Source organism: Spea bombifrons, chromosome 5 (genome assembly GCF_027358695.1).
Source record: "Spea bombifrons isolate aSpeBom1 chromosome 5, aSpeBom1.2.pri, whole genome shotgun sequence".
In the NCBI taxonomy this organism is placed as follows: Eukaryota; Metazoa; Chordata; class Amphibia; order Anura; family Pelobatidae; genus Spea; species Spea bombifrons.
The window spans coordinates 5,557,997-5,574,942 of record NC_071091.1 but is presented as its reverse complement, the minus strand read 5'-3'; the positions used below and the strand labels follow the sequence as shown (position 1 = coordinate 5,574,942).

Genomic DNA, 16,946 nt, shown 5'->3' with positions numbered 1-16,946 from the left:
CTGTTAATTCTTGGAGAGCGCTGCAGCTGTCCGATTATCGAATGCGATGTCTGAAAAGTTATGTTATTGGGTGGCTCAGAACACGCGTCGTACTAGAGATTACTGCGTTTGACTGGTCTGCTGTCTACTGGCTTTTCTTATACTCTAATGGATTGGTTAATACAGGGCAGTAGTAGTCTCTGAGTTTCATTAGCGCAATACGGAGTCTAGTGAAGGGTATGATACTGTTTATTGGGCCGCGATACGAGGTTGTAGAGGCACAGCCTCGGCAGTTTCTTCTTCACACCTGTTTTTCTTATTAATGTAGCAACTTTTCAGCTGCCGCATCTTCAACAACTGATGGAGAAAGAATCCTCGGAACTGCTGTCTACAATATACTGATCATGGTTCCTCATGCTAGAGAACTAAACGTGTTGGGATTGTCCGTTAATACCACTGCTCCGAACCGAACTACTGTTTCAATGCTTTATGGGCTAGCTACCCAATAACCATACCCACACGTAGGGCAAGATGTTATTTTTAAGCCAGTCCCCTGAAAGACTATTTTTGGTAAATGAACAGTACGGTTTTTTTTTTCTTTTTTTGGAGGGGGGGGAAACCATTGTTGTCTTCAACGAACTTTAAAACAGAATGCCGTCCCCGCACCGTGATAAGCGCCGCCGTTCCATTAGTTTAGCATAATTCTGATGCTGTTTTTTTTTTTTTTTGTTTGTTTTTTTAACTAAAACATGATTCAATAGTGCCCAACACCCCTGATCGTTTTTTTGGTCAAACGTTCAGGGTAAAAGTAAACAAGAATGCTGCATTTCTGGCAGTAATAGGCTGTCATCGTGTAACAATGCATACAGCAGGGCGGTAATAAGAAAAGAGGCAGGGATTTATTTGCCGTCCTGACTCGTACAAACTTTTTTTTTTTTTAAATTAAAGGTTTAAGAAAAAAAATTTTTTGGGGGGGGTGCGTCAAACAAATTAAGGTACAAGCTGTATAAAGAATATACCGGTATTAAGTGCTTCTAAATGCAATTAGTATAATACTGGTATCTGATGAGATGAATAATAAGGAAGAGGAGAAGGAATGTAAGTCTACCAGCATCATTCCGATTCTCTATACTACACAAGGTTTATTTTGTAATTAAATTTGACAATTTTGTGCGGATTTCCGATAACGAGGGGGACTCCCAGCGACACAAACGAGAAAACGGCAAAATCTCCAAAACGTCATTAAGATTTGTTAATTCATTTGCTACATTTTGGCGCTCTTTGATGAGGTTATAGGGGAAGGGACTGTGTAGGAGGTTACATATAAATGACTGACAGGTAGAAGAAGCCAATAAATCGGGGATGGTCCAACAACATGTGGAGAGACTGATGGTGTTAGATACTATAGTTCACCTTACTGGTTCACTAGGACTGCAGCAAATTTTTTTTTTTTTTTTTTTTTTTAAGAAACTATTTCTTTTTGGGCCCTTTTTCAATGTAAAAATAAACTTAGGAGCCAATTTAAATATTTCCCCCCTTTAAGTTGTGCCTTAGTACCAGCAAATACTGCTCCTGAATTGGGTTTATGAAAAACCACGCAAAACTTCTAAATTCTGAAGGGGTAGAGACTACAGAGGATTTGGGATCCTAAACACCACCACCCTGTCACTATATATTGTTACTGAAATGGGAAAGGATGGGATTTTTTTTTTCATGCAAAATATAAAATAAAATAACCAATAATATTTAGAATTTTTATTACAAATCTTAAGCAGTGACAAAAAAAGTAAATCAATCCATACATGTGTATTAAGTAGCAAATTTATAAACTTTCATTTACAGCTTTATTTGCCAATCTGCAAGAATAATTAATTCCATTTTCTCGACTCATCACCCGTAAACAATTAGGCAGCTTTGCTTTTTATTAAGTTCTAAAATAGGGAGGGATCAGTGAATGAGGCCCGATTCAAATTTCCCAAATATGTGAACATTACGGAGAACATCTGCTCTGTGAAAAAAAAAAATGTAGAGGTTTTTTCAGAACTTCCTAACTTATTCTACATCCAGAGCAAGAGATCGGACTAAAGCCAACCCGCGAGCATCATGGCAGCTACTGTAGTGTCCCAGGGAGCCAGATTTACGGCCCCGTAGTACTATAGAGGTTTCTCCCAACTTCCCAGAGCCAAATCTCCCCCTTGTGCCCAAAAAACAAAAGTCTTAAAACGAGCAAACTTACGCTAAATGTAGCCGTGTAACATGAGATGAATCACAGATTCAAGATAAATAAAAATATAAGTATTATATAACACTGGCATGCCAGACCCCCAGTAGGTTTCCTTTGAACATTGTATTGAAAGTAACATTTTGCTCCAGAACAGCTAAAAATGGTTTTAAAATATAAATGAATATGTAACAGGATCTAAAAGAAATGGATTTATCGACTTAAGTTTTTTTTTTTTTTTTTTTTTTTTTTTTTTATAAGACAGGCTACAAGGTAAAATTATAACAAATTAAAATGCTCAAATTATGACATAAAATTCTTTACATTCATGTAAGGATTAAAAAGCAAATACGTCGAAGAACTCCTCTGTACGTCTGCATGTCAAGTATTTGACAAGATGGAGAAATTTAAAATAGCAGCTGGGACTGATCGTGCCGGGAAGGTTTGGCGTCAGAATCCGTTAGCTTCATGTACGGAGCTCGACCTCAGCTACGGAAATCCCACCGCTGAGCCGGAGAGCCGTCGCAGATAGCCATGGACACGTAGCCCTTGTGGCTTGTCGGGTCGATGATCTTCAAACATTGCCCAACAGACACTTGGTACAGACGGTAGCTTTTCTGGGGTGAAAAAAAAATGTTAAAAATGGAGGCCGTTTGTTCAAAGTTTGACTCAATTCAAAAAACTAACAAAAACAAAAATCATACGGGGTGCTAACAAAGTGCAAATCCATCAAACCATTAAGCAAACATACAGGATTGCAGCATAAGACGGTACCGATTGGTTCTCATTTACATTTAAATATAAAAAGTTCAATAGTTTTTTTTTCCCTTGGTCTCGTAGAATAACTAATCCCACCGACGCCAGCCACCGACGGTCTCAATATAAAGGTTAAAATCACTACCCGTTTTGGTCATTCTTGCTTTCCCAAACCTTTTCTCCCCATGAAAAACGAGAGAAATAGAATTTGGCGCTTTGGGTCAGAAAGAACTTACCCCCAGCACCCACTGCTGCGACCCCCCGGAGCCGTGGCATTTCATAAGACGAGGAGGATCCGAGGATCGGGTCTCTGACATATCCAGGCAAAGCAAGTTACTCAGAACGAGTTCGTTTTCTTCGTTATACGTCCAGATCTAACGGCAGCAACGAAAAAAAATGATGCGAGCATTAAGTCAGAGAAGGGAATTACATCATCATCTCTTTCTCTGTTAGGAACAGGTATTCACAGTCACGGAAACAACGCCGGAGGAGAGATTGTTCTACCCGCCGTCACCGACTATCCTCTAACAGACGTACTTATCGGATACTCCTAGCATACGATTTCCAAAATTTTGATGCAGTCTTCGGTTTTTCTATCATAAAACCCAATTCCTTAAGCGCTTGAAGCCCGTTCAGATATCCAGGGAAGGCAACAACGGATTATGTGAACACCGTGCTAGCCAGGAAAAGACTAATGAGGCCGATTAATCAATTAGTGGTCAGTGTGGTCAGGAAGGCTGACATGAGCGAGGAGTGCAGGGTAACCTGCGAGCTTTCCTCTGCTATAGAGAACAGATATACTTCATCTCTTATTGTTTTCAGAACGCCTGGACGAGCAGATCTGACTGTTTAGCGAGTTAATCTGCGGGACACCGTGTTTTCTTCCTATAGCCTTCACGCCGACGATACGTCAAAGTCCCGCTGCTACGCTTGAACCGTATAAAAGTCCTCGCTAGACCCCGACAGCCGGCTCACAGCCCTCACGGTGCCACAAACTCATCAAACGATAGCCCTTCCTAAATATTCACCTGGACAAGACGCTGATGCCTGCTCTGACGGACGACCATCGCTAAAGTTTCTTACCCTCCAACTTTACAAAATAAAAATAAAAACTATTTCCAATAAACATTAAACAATAAAAACAAAAACACACTCGACTAGTGTTGGTGTTGAGCGAGGGTTTTAAGAAATTGTATCAATCGACAAACACCATTCAGGGATTGAGGGACCCTACCTGGTCGGAATCGCTGAAATCGCATTCTTTCACCACCACCAGCCCCGCTTTCTGGCTCGGATGACCCTGCGCAGCCAGGCACTTGTTGGTCAGCACGTTGATCAGCTGAAAAGGAACAGACATTTGTGACTCGGCAGGCGGATTCAGATGGGATCGGTGAAACCCTCATCAGCTAAATTAAGTAGCGAATTGGACCGCATTTCCACTACTAAATCACGTGGTTTAATGCTTTCGTGGGTTACATTCAAACGCGTTGGTGCCGTACATTTGTACTTTTGAATTTTTTTTTTTTTTTCTGTGATAAATAATAAAACGTGAAGAATGATCTTCCCCCGTGAAGCCAAACCGGTATTTGTTACCAATCCCCTTCAATCTTTAGTCATTATCCTCTCTCTAAATCCAGCAGTCCAAGACTATTTACCTCCAATGTATCACTAAATTTATAAAAACTATACTTTTTGCCTTAATCACCGACAGTCTGTGTAATGATTTTGGAGACATTAGAGGTTAGAAAGCACTATTTTATCTCAAGTGAGCCGAGGTATGTGGCAGAATGTGGCATAATTAGCATTATCTAATCGATTCCAGCTTTAAGGCAAACCCTCCAACCCTCCATCACATGCAACGATAACAGACAGGTACGTTTTTGCTTTTCGTGGTGTCACCTCCTAGAAATGCATTGGTGTGGAATCGACAGAAAGCCCCCGTATGCATCGGCCCTCTGCCCCCCACCAGCTATTTTCTGCACGGGAGATGTGTTCAGCAGGATGTGCAGATCATATACTTGGCACTGGTCCCCTCCAGCGGAGGCTCGGTGGGATTTGTTCAGAGCCCCAATAAAACAAGTGCATTGATTAGCATCCACTGTAGGCCACCCATGCTTCAATTAGCTGGCACGCAAAGTGTTAACCACTGCCAATATATTCCTTCAGCAAAGAGGAGGAGCCAACCTATAGGGAATTAGCATCTCGGTGACACTTTATTAACAAATAATTATTTCCATATATTGGGTATTTTCATTCTCTCTCCTGAGGGGGCTGCAGCTCCTGCTGGTAACTCTCAAGGATCTCCACAGAACCACCATGTGTCACGTTACTGACGTTATCAGTCCCAGCATATTCATTTTCCTACATTTGAGAGACTCGGGTAACAGTGAAGCGAGCTAGATCAGCTTTACTGGTCCCAGTTTAAGAGCAGTCTGGTGGACGATACAGAAAACCTGTTTATGTTGGAAAACTGCAACATTGTGGATGATCCTGCAGATTATTATTATTATTTACATCATTAATAAACATTTAAGTTCAGTAAGACACATTCGTGAAAACAGTTTCAGTTATTCTCCCCGCATCTCTTACCCTCCCGCGCTGGATGATTTTGGGTCTTTTGGCTCCTCTGTTGACAAAGACCGGCGGCTGGGCCTTTGCGTTTGGTCCAGAGACTTGCATCTCAGGGTATATATTGTCCAAATACCACTTGAAGGACTTGCATTTTAACCTGTTCCTCAAAGCCACTCTCTCACTTATATCGCCATAATCTCTGTTCCTAAGTTCTGGTCTAAGTGCGAAATATTGTTCCTGTGAAGCAGAAAAAAAAACAAAAATAAATAAAAAAAATACGATTTGCCCCAAACTATGCATGCAACGACACTACAGGACGATTCATGACTCTCACCTTATATTCATCCATCCACACGTGCGCCAGACGCAGAGAATTGTGCGCCATTGTGTCCTGGCCCCCCGGTGAGCCATAAGGACGTCTTTTACGGAAGATATGGCCGACCCTGGAGCACGGGACGATCAGCAGGCTGCCCCCGCACATCCAGATCTGAAACAAAGCGCACCGTTGGTGTAATTACTGCCAAAGTTTCCCAATAAACTGATGAATAATTATTTTTGCCCCGCAATAATACATCTGGTCTCTCTGGAGGTACCTAAACCCAAAACGCTTGCCAGTTTTCTCTGGTTAATCTTGGGCTGTAACTTAGTGACCGTTTGTGAATAAAATCCTAAATCCTGTAGTTTTATTTTAGATTAATACCTGTCGGGAACCCGACGACTGCCGTATTATCACTAATTACACCCAATTATAAAACATGCAGACTGAAGCCACGTTTACCCGGAACGATATCTCCAGGTTCTCTCCTCCCCAGATGTCCATGCCGCTGTCATACTGCCCCAGGGTATTAAAGTATTCTCTGTGCATTGCAAAAAGACCCCCAGCCATAGTCGGAGACCTGAAATAAAACAAATTCATTGTTATTATGTAAACGGGGAGGGGTGGACACAGCGCAGGTTTTCCCAGGTGATTTACGTCGCTTATATACCGTCAGTGTTCATAGTCTGATATCGTTCATATTGATTCGTCTAAACACTCCCAGGAAGGCTCCCAGCATTTTGTTAAAAGACACTGGTATCCCAGGTTGTAAGAATTCAGCCTCAGGATAAGTCACGATGATCCCAGAGAAAATCAAATTCCTTTTTTAAAAAGATTTTTTTTGCCCCTTTGGGAAAATATTGGATCAAAATTTAATTTTTGCCCTAATCTGGATCAGCAGATATAAAGTACAGTGAAGGGGGAAATACAGGAGAGCTTCGGCAGCAGGTGTTCAACCAGCTGTATGTGAAAATGGTATTCTATGGGATCAGTCAACAGAGAATACGTTCCACAAACATTAATACAAATTAGGGGTTTTTAATTGGCTGAAAAAAAAACACATATACACACACACCACATTCAAAAGTTTGGGGTCAGTTAGACTTAACGTGGATCAGCGAACACAACGTGCCATTGAAACACAGGGGTGATGGGAGTGATAAAGGGCCATTGGAACACAGGGGTGATGGGAGTGATAAAGGGCCATTGGAGCACAGGAGTGATGAAGGGCCATTGGAACACAGGAGTGATGGGAGTGATAAAGGGCCATTGGGACACAGGAGTGATGGGAGTGATAAAGGGCCTCTGTACGCCTATGAAGAGATTCCATTAATATCAGCCATTTCCAGCTACAATAGTCATTTACAACATTAACCCCGTCTGCGCTGGATTTCTGATCCATTTCATGTTATTTTAATGGACAAAATTAGCTTTCTTTTAAAAACAAGGGAATTTTAAATTGACCCCAAACTTTTGATTGACAGTGTAAATGTGTGTAATATTATACATCGTTGGTGGACGTGGTATATCTCCACACAGCATATGCATGCGTCAGCTACCCAGTGTAACCTGTCTTTCATTAATGTTCTTCAAGCGAACAATTTAAGAAAAAAAAGGCACATTTGAAAGATTAATGAGAAATTGGAGAGATTTATACACAACCTTATCCTATAAAGAAAAGAATTTTATTTAAATCACTTTCGCTCTGCGACACCGAAGCTTACACGACTGCCAACAGAAGCACATTTTTCCAGAAATCCGTCCAGCTCGTAGCTTCAGAACACTATTCCTTTCTCTTAGGAAAAAAAATAGGCTCTTAGATTCCGGGAGAAGCCAAATGGCATTCGCGCCATACATTAACGTTGCCAGAACACACTGCCGGAAGAGCCGAGTATACCCCGCCGGCTTTCCGTCTGTCTGAAGAGTACACCCGTTACCGAGAAGGAATCGCTTAATTAATGTTCTGCGGAGTAAAATAAATACCCCACACACACAATTTTCCATATTTTAAACGGCCATTTAGGTGAGGCTACAAAGCAGTGGCGGCTACTTCCATTCAGCCAATGTGAGTGGTTGAGGTTTATAGGATTTGCACTCCAGCAGCTAAAGCCAGTTTCGTATGACTGCCAACGCAAGCCACCGTACGTACACACACACACACACTGATTATAAACTTTACACCATTCAGACCCACCATGTGGACTAAAGTCTTGGAAGCATATCCAACAGTCTGGCAGTCCACACATCTGCGGACCCCAAACCACGGAGCGATCCCACCTGGCCTACGAACAGTCCTATGGAGTCTAATTAACAGAGGCAGTCAAGCCAGGAGGGAAACATTTAGCCAACAATACTTATAGCTCTAAATCGGCTTTAGAAAGACGGAAGAATAGTAAATTTGGGCTCACTGAACATTAAGGTCTGCTGTTTCTGGTGCCTGAATAATTCTAGGGATGTCTTTTCTTATATTTTATTTACACCCGGGATATAACGGACAGAGGCACGGTTTGGATCTACAGACACCTATCGCCATTCTATATGATGCATTCATACTCTTTCACCTTCTAAAAGCACAACACTCACCGATATTTAAATAACTCCCATCACCCACACTCCAGACACAAATCACAAGGGGTCAGGTGGAGAAAAACATAAAACAACAACTCTGCTTGCAGGACATCTCGGGTAGCCTTATTTTTAGCTTCACTATTTTAAGATGACCATCAGGGATAATAGATACAGTCTCACTTATGGATATTTATTGCACACTAGTTAAATCACGTGATAATAGTTTCACAGCACGTGCCAACCATAACACAGCTCCATTACCTAAAAGGCGTAGTGAATCCCTCAGGTCCTTCTAATTCCACCAAGGGAACAGGGTCCCACTTGAAGTGCAGCCCCCAGTTAAAGCCCCCGCGCACAACAGGTGAGGAGCTGTAAATTAACGTGTCGGCGCTGATGATGTCGATGACTGGACACACCACGTTCTTTCGGTTCTCCTTGATGGGAGTGAGAAGAGGTTGCAGCCACATCTCATTCACCTCGCAGTGACTGTCCAGGAACACCAGCACATCGCCTGCGAGGACGGCAAAACAGTGAGACCTACACTTACACCGTAACAAAACTGAGAACCAGAACAAGATCCCGATTACAGCAAAAGAACCACCTTTCCCGATACTACGTTAAATATGCAGAACCAGTAAACATTTATCCACGGTGTCGGCAGATTTCAATAACCAATACAGGGATTACCGGTTCATTGGAAGAGAAAGGGTTAATACATTGTAAAGGGGACGGTATGCGAGTTCCAGGTAGAGCAGTAGCTCTGCTTTGATTAAATAATCTTTGAAACCTAAATGTCTTCAAAACTTAAGCACAGAATGAAAGATAAAAAGCATAAACCCTAATGCTGGCAGATGTTGTGTGATCCATGTTCATTCCTGGGAAGATTCGTGTATAGCCATACATTGCACACGTGAATAATATCATGTATGCACGTATAATCTCACCCGTGGCGTGAGATGCCCCAACCATCCTGCCGCGAATCAGCCCCTCTCGTTGCTTGTTCCGCACAAGCTTCACCTTTTTGGGGAGGTTCTCTTCAATGTAATCATCTAAATCTTTCTTTAAGTCATCTAAACAAACAAAAAAACAGCAAAAAACTTTTACAAGCTGCACAATTGTATCAATAGTACTAATGTTCATGAGAATTAAATACCTTCCATGCGGGGATCTCACAACATGCCTTTCACCAGATCACCTGTACGTCTATTATACATATACACACACACCCCTCTTCCGGTCGGCCTGTTCGGCTGTAGCCCCCGTTAAAAGGTACGATCGTGCCACCCACCCAGGTCGCTGTTATCATCCACCAGAATGATCTCCTGCAGCAGGTCGCCCGGGCTGCGGTCCAACACGCTGTGGACGGTCCGTAACAAAGCAGAAAAAGCTTCGTTGTAAAAGCAGATGACGACGCTCGCGAGGGGCAGATCCCGAGGGTACGTTTTCTTTACACACCTGCCAAAAAAACCAAAACGCACGGCAGCAGAGCGTCAGGTCGCGGTGACACACGGTGACCGGATGTAGGATTTATCTTTGTATTTTAAAATACAGACAATCGGAACGAGGGTTCTGATTCCATACCATTAACACACCTGTGTTAAAGGTACATAACAGGTATAGCATATGAAGCTGCGATTCCTCGAACCGATATCGTTTAATAACCAAGTCCCCGTCTGCCTCTATCACCCCGTGAAGACTCAGAGCCACGACCGTATAATAAAGAGTCACTCACTTTGAATCCCTTGTGTCGGGCACGTCGCGGTGGTAGCCAAGTCGATTGCTGATTAGCATGTTAAAGGCGTGTTTCTGATATCCCGTGTCACGCACATCCTGGTCTCTCTCGCTGAATATCATGCCTACAACACAGAGGTTTCATTAACTCAGCCAGGTCTAAAGTCATTTAATAAATAAATTATATGACAGCGAAGCAACTCAAAAACCAACAGATCCACTAAGTATCAACCCAAATCGATTCAAAATTAAAGTCAATAATGCACATATTTAACGGAGCAGAAAAGTATCCGGCGAATTATCTGTGAGGGACAACCATTGATAAAATAATTCAATATTCTATACATGGATACAAGAAAAATGGGTTATTTTACATAAATGTATCACAGCAGACAGTTCATGCAAAAGAGGCAGGAAAAAAATAAATAAAAAAACGATGACGTTTGAGCTTCTTCCATGTAACAAAGTATTTAACGTCCTCGTATTCCAGCGTCGACACTATCAATAAATACGATTACCGAGCCAGATAATGCAAAAGAGACCAATGAACTTTCCACAAGACAACACGGGAGAATCCGGTGCCGGGGATTAACCCCACTTTATACGCGCTACTGGATGCTATTTTCAGCAAAGATATAAAACTTTCAATTATAAAATTATTTCTATAGATAATTTATTAGTGGTATGAATTACCCTGTGGAACTCAAACAATAATATATATATATATAATTTACGGTAGATGGTAGAAGGGTCCCCTACAGGGTTTAAATAACCCCTGGATCACGTGCATTGGATCTCGGGCCCCCACGCGGGACACAATACACGCTTGTGCTACGTTATTAAACAGTCAGGAGAGCCAAGAAAAGGATTGTAAACAATCCGCGCAAATTCCTGCTAGGAGGAGATTCAGCGAATCATTAAAGCCCCGCCGAGTCCAGACCCCAACTCTCTGCTACGCTCCAGTGTCTAGATTGCTAGCTGCGTGGGCCAGGATATCCAATTTACTGTTACATAATAATAAAGTGTTTAGGACGCCGAAGGAAAATATCGTTAACGTTAGGAAAACGGAGACATATTGGAGCCGCCAAATGCCCTTCTGTACCAAATGTTAAAAACGTCTATTAAAAGCCTTTAATAACATTAATGACACAAACAGCAGCTCGAGTGACGTACACGCTTCGTATAAAAATATACACAACGCAAAATCTGCCGGCCGACCCACTCCTCGCCCCCGTCTAGTCGCCAGTTATTCCTGCCATAGAGACTCAGACCTTAATCGGTCGCTGGTCCCGTCTTAGATTCGAGATATCCATAGCCTCGACCACTTTCCCACCACCCTCTCATTGCATCTAAGCCTCCGACGCTCTAATTCGAGATTCCGACCTCTCAGACCATCTTTTTAGTTTTTTTTACCCATTTCGGGAGAGAAATCCAGACTGTTTTCGCCTTGATCTCCGACGTGATTCCCCAAGCGATCGTCCTCGTGGATCTTCTGAGCTTTGTCGCCGGCGATGAGCGACTCGCGGGAGAAGCGGGGATAGATCTTTTTCGGGTATGGTTTATAGGGCTCGAGCCCCTTGATGGGCACATGTCTGGCGCCTTGGCTTTCTTCGCTAAAGTTGAAATAGATAAAGAGCAGAAGCGTCCAGGTCACAGAGGTGAAGAGGCAACCATAACAGAAACAGCGAAGCGCGGCGCTTCCCATTGTAGCCCTAGCATCGTCGAGGATCCATTCTCAAGTCCCTGCGGAGAGAGAGGGGTTAAAAAAAATATATATATAGATTATATATATATATACACACACACACACACACACACACACACACACACACACACACACACACACACCTATCAGACCTCACAGGGGGGAGCGGGTTCAAAAATGGAAAAGCCACCTGGCAACTTCATGGTTAAAATTAAATGAGGGTCCAAAGCAGAGGGAAAGTTAAAATTCCCCACTGGGGCTTATGGGGTTAATGCATTTTACAGCCCTCGGTGCCTGCAGGGGTTAAAGTCTAAACAATGCAAGTTGCAGCATTCTGACACTCTGCATTTAACCCCTTCAGCTGATGGCAGCATTTAAGTTAAATCTTCAGGCTTTAAGCGCAAAAGAATTAACCCCACGGGTCACCCACAATCTGAGCCACGCGTGACAGGAGCCGGCCGGGCACGGCTGCAATGAGGCGGCCCCCACAGAGAGGACGGACTGCAGCTCCCTGACCGCCAGCGGCTTAACCGGGGGCCCCCAGAATGCCGGAGCCACACCGGGCCCCCGCGGGCACAGCTTACCTGGTCCCTTAGTAGACTGTTCTGAGGAAAGAGTACACGCAGCTCCGCCCTCCCATTGACGTACAGACCAGACCCCGCCCTCTGCGCGATGTTGACAAGCTCGCGACCCCAGCTATGTGTATGAAGCGTGGAACGTCATAAGTGGGCGCGGCTTGTGGCGGTGGGCGCGCTTGGTGATGTCACGCTAGTATCAAACGGGGTATGCGCTCGAGTGAGTGAGTGGGTCGGTAGTCGGCCGGGAGACGTAAACGGAATGCTAAAGGTGTGATTGCCTTTTACAAAATGGCCCCCGAAACACCCTAATTGTTAAAGGGCTGTGCGGGCGCAGGTTCTCCAAAGCCAGACGTTCTGGGGCCCCTGATTCGGGACTGTCACTCAGCATTGTTCAGGCCCCTCACTCCACCCCGGCATCCCACAGTTTGTCCAGGGCCCTGTCACAGAGCTGTGTGGAAGTGGGGTAGGAGGACAGTGAGCACCTGAAGCCCCACCAGGTTAATATTGACCTTCCTTGCAATCTGTAACGTTTGTTCCCAGTACATTCCGTGCGAATCTGTTTCCACGTCCCTTTTTCGGCAAAAAAAGGACCTCCAGCGACAAATCAGAAACGTCGGGGCCCCTAGGCGGAGCAGACAGGCTGCGGATAGGATGCATATAGATGTATAGATATGCTTTTAACCTATTTCTAAACGAATCTGAATACTGCGGGTGAGCAGATTTTATGTGTTTACCACGCAGGTAAATTGTGTTTGTGAGCAGAATTGGTTTCTTCTGGTACCACATTACATTACATTTGTGTGTGTGTGTGTATATATATATATATATATAGCTCCAACAGATTCCGTAGCGCTTTAGAATCCCAAACTGGTACAAAAGGAGAAGAGGGCGCTGCTCTTGGGAGCTTACAATCTATTCGGTTGGGGGGAAGGTGAAACAGGAGAGGACGGCTTGGAAGGGGATGAGTTGGTCGGTCCGGATCAGCTGTCGAGGTTGTTTCAGATGGTTTGATTAGGATGCTGGCTGAGGGTTTTTGAAGGAAAGGTTCTACGCTTCTGGATAAAGGTGGGTTTTGAAAGTTGCGTACGGGAGAGAGAGAGTCTGATGGAACGGGGAAGGGAATCCCAGAGAAGGAGTGCAGCGCGGGTGAAATCCTGAATACGGGAGTGAGGAGAGGTAATGATGGTAGAAGAGAGTGGTTGGGGGGGTATCTGGATAAGAGGGTAGAGAGAGATAGGGGGACAGAGTTTTTAAGGGCTCTGTAGGTCAGAAGGTTACATTCTGGGGGGTTTGTAGAAGTATTATTAAACGCTCATCTACAGACACCAGACAAGCCAGAAGGTTTGTTTTTCGTTCACGGTGCTGCCACAACCATGAGGGATTCTGGGTAGGTGCATGCAAATAAGGTTAACAATTATCACCTTTGCCTCTTAAGCGGAAGGGTTTCCATCACCTTTACCCACCATAACTTATGTACTGGGGGTATGGAGAGTCAGTGGAGCGATTGGCACAGAGGAGCAGCAGATGAGGAACGGTGACAGAGATTAATCTAGCGGCGGTGTTGAGGACGGATTGGAGCGATGATAGGCGGGAGAGGGGGAGACGAGTTAGTAGGGAGTTGCAATAATCCAGTTGGGATATCACCAGGGAGTGGATTTGTATTTTGGTCGTTTCTTGCATGCGATAGAGTCTGATCTGTCTAATGGAGACACATTCTAATATGGGTTTTCAGGGGTTAACAGACTGTATGAGCAGATATCAAGGTTATGGCCTTTTAACAGTTATTTGTTAAGAGACTGCAAGGAGGTAAAAAGAAATTCAGCCGCATCAGACATTTAAACCGTGACTCCTGTGCACTGCCGGACAGCATGTAGAATGTATATGGATTGCTCCGTTTATTTATAGCAGTCTATGGACTCAGGGCTCAGCTACTCTAGTCAAAACTGACCTAGAACGTATTGGCAACCCTAATCAAGAAGGAGTCATACTAACCAGCTGTCTTAATCTGGTTGTCTATTCCAATCAATGTCCGAACAGACTGTATTAACAACGCTCATGTCTTTTGGGTAAAGCAATATTCCAAAGTTCTGGTGCAGAGTGTGATGTTGCATCACCGGCGCCCGCTGATGATGTCACTGCCCTGACAGTGAAGGGCAAAAAGTTAAAGGGTATCTTCAAAGGAGAGTGTCTGCGTGTGCTTTCTGTGTATCGCAGTCCTGCTAAGCGGTCCAAAAAATAAACAGCTGGATCTGCCTGAGTACGAGGGTCACGGTTCAGCTGCAAGCCTGGCCTTCCGTAACAAGGACCCACCATCCTGTCACTGATTATGGCATTCTCCCCAGCAATGAAAAACCAATCAGGGGTTAATTTATGACCGTGTTTAACTTTTAATTATTTAGGGGTTGGTAATAGCTTATTTTTTTGGGTTAAGTTGTTTAGAAATTAAGCTGTCTCTGTTAACATGGTACCTACAGTGAAACATTCAATAATAGTGCAACTTAGTATTTTAGTAACTTTGTATCAGTTTGTTTTACTTTCTGCCCCCTTTGCAAAGAGGAATATTCGTATATTGTATTTGAAATGTTGGAAATATATCTATTAGAGGCTAAACTTATATGCATCCATTGTGAACCACTTGGGGTTTATCTGCTAAATGTTGGGTTTATGTTCCTTCGCTCTACTATACAGGCACATCCCCGACAAGCCTCTGCTGCAGGAAGCATTTATCTGGCCCTGTAACATGGATAGTTAAGTCAGTGAGATATCGCCAAGCTCTCCTTATAGATTAAACTATGCATCATACGGGGTCGGCTCAACTCTTCATGCTTGAGAAACAAAACACATAATGTATAGTGAAATGAGAGCGTTAAGTCTCCCTTTAGTGAATAAACCCCATGGAGTCTGCCCATTCTGTAACATTCAGCATCCAAGAGAATGCGGGAAAAAGTATAAAACCACATATATACCCTCTATGTAGGTGCAGACAACACCCCCATTGTCTTTAGGATTGTGTTAACCCTTCGTGTGTGCACTGACCTATGTATTGAAACAAGATGATGAGAGGTTGTAGACATTTAGCATGTTTAATGTGGCCCCGTTCACCTAACAAAGGTTTTTTTTTCCTGCGGTCACAGATGGGGTCGGTTCGGTGGCCTCAAAGGATACTTCTGGGTTATCAAAAGGTACTGGAAGATTGAAGCTAAATCCGTAGGGTGGAGACAACCAAGCTTGGGAGCAAATAAGGAAACGAAACGCGCTGGCTCAGTCTTCACGGCGCCAAAAGCATAACGGGGACTTTCTACAAGGGGATTGCACAATATTTATCCGTCGGTTGTGACGACCGTCTATGTAGCAACAACCGAATGGTTCTCGTTGGTGCAGTAATTTGATTTAAAGCCACATGCTCAGACTCGGGGGGGGGGGGGGGCATTCCTGAAAGATCCCACAAATTGTCATTGGACGTGAAAGACGGCCGGATACTCGATCTATTCTTTTAAAGGAAGCCGAGAGCAAATAAAGTCAATTCATGTTAACGAGGAACGATTGAGCCGGGCCCTCCTTACGTCTTGTTTCTGTAAGTCAAATTGTTATGTTATCTGCTACTTGTTATGTCTTATTTAGCCGTGGTACAGCGCTGCTGAATTTGATGGCGCTATAGAAATCAATAGACAGAGCAGTGCCCCACGTTACAAATATCAACTCCTATCAACCCGCTGAACTCATTCACAGCGTGTTAACCCGACGTGCAGGGCTGGCCCAAGGCAAAATGCCACCCCCCCCTATCTACCCTTCCTCTCCCTCCGTCCCTGCCTCCCCCCCCCGTACTTACCTTTCAGCAGTCCTGCGGCGAGTCTCCCTGTTCGGTCTCGGTGCCGGCTTGTAATGCTGAGCGCCGGAAATCTCAGCATTACAAGCCGGCACCGAGACCGAACAGGGAGACTCGCCGCAGAGGAGAGAGGGGCGCTGAGCGGGTACTAACAGCATGGTAAGCGAAAACCACTCGGCGCCCCTTTCTCTCTCTTTCGCTTAAAAAAAAAAAAAAAAAAAAGGGCTTGGGGGCGGCGAAGTGCCGCCCCTTCAAAAGGGCCGCCTGGAGCGGTTGCCCCACTCGGCTCCATTGTCGGGCCGGCCCTGCCGACGTGCATGAGAACAAAAGGTAAAGTAGTAAAAGTCTGAGGACTTGGTTACTTTTGGTGTATAATAATACATAAAAATGTCTCCCTTATGTTCTTTTTCTGTAGAAAGTGCTATAATTAGAATTATTGTTATTGCTCAATCCGACAGCTTCCCCAAAAACATAGTTTCAACCCTTATGTTTCCAGATAAGACATGGAGTATTTTTCTCACTAAATCCGTGAAGCTGAGCAGCTGCTTTAAAATACGGGAAGCTCGGATCTGTAGAACAGCTGCGAGCTTCAACCACTGGCGTAACTACAGGGGCCGCGGCTGCGATGGGGCCCGTAACTCTAGGGGGCCCGGTAAGTCCCCTTGTTCTTTTGTCCTCGTATCGTTTCAAAATAG

General features: G+C 44.1%; 1 protein-coding gene and 1 long non-coding RNA gene across 2 annotated transcripts; one reads left to right on the top strand and one right to left on the bottom strand.

Moving 5' to 3' along the window:
• Window positions 1-2,447: 2,447 nt before the first annotated feature.
• Window positions 2,448-12,561, bottom strand: GALNT11 (polypeptide N-acetylgalactosaminyltransferase 11). Its single transcript, XM_053466771.1, has 12 exons — window positions 12,432-12,561; window positions 11,556-11,885; window positions 10,144-10,267; window positions 9,700-9,866; window positions 9,356-9,481; window positions 8,673-8,922; window positions 6,306-6,423; window positions 5,862-6,014; window positions 5,546-5,764; window positions 4,191-4,295; window positions 3,193-3,330; window positions 2,448-2,817 (listed from the first exon to the last, which is right to left on the bottom strand). The coding sequence occupies exons 2-12, from the start codon at window positions 11,845-11,847 to the stop codon at window positions 2,686-2,688; spliced, it is 1,824 nt and encodes a 607-aa protein (XP_053322746.1). The 5' UTR covers window positions 11,848-11,885; window positions 12,432-12,561; the 3' UTR covers window positions 2,448-2,685.
• A 324-nt stretch (window positions 12,562-12,885) lies between these two features.
• Window positions 12,886-15,965, top strand: LOC128497473 (uncharacterized). The gene is made up of 2 exons (XR_008354317.1): window positions 12,886-12,964; window positions 15,560-15,965. It is a non-coding gene; the product is annotated as an uncharacterized LOC128497473 (long non-coding RNA).
• The last annotated feature ends 981 nt before the right edge of the window (window positions 15,966-16,946 follow it).

Coding starts and splice junctions, on each gene's coding strand:
- GALNT11 (XM_053466771.1), bottom strand. CDS start 11,847: ATGGGAAGCGCCGCGCTTCGCTGTTTCTGTTATGGTTGCCTCTTCACC. Junction 8,923..9,355: donor TGGGGCATCTCACGCCACGG/GTGAGATTATAC, acceptor CCGTCCTCGCAG/GCGATGTGCTGGTGTTCCTG. Junction 5,765..5,861: donor TGTGGATGGATGAATATAAG/GTGAGAGTCATG, acceptor TCTGCTTCACAG/GAACAATATTTCGCACTTAG.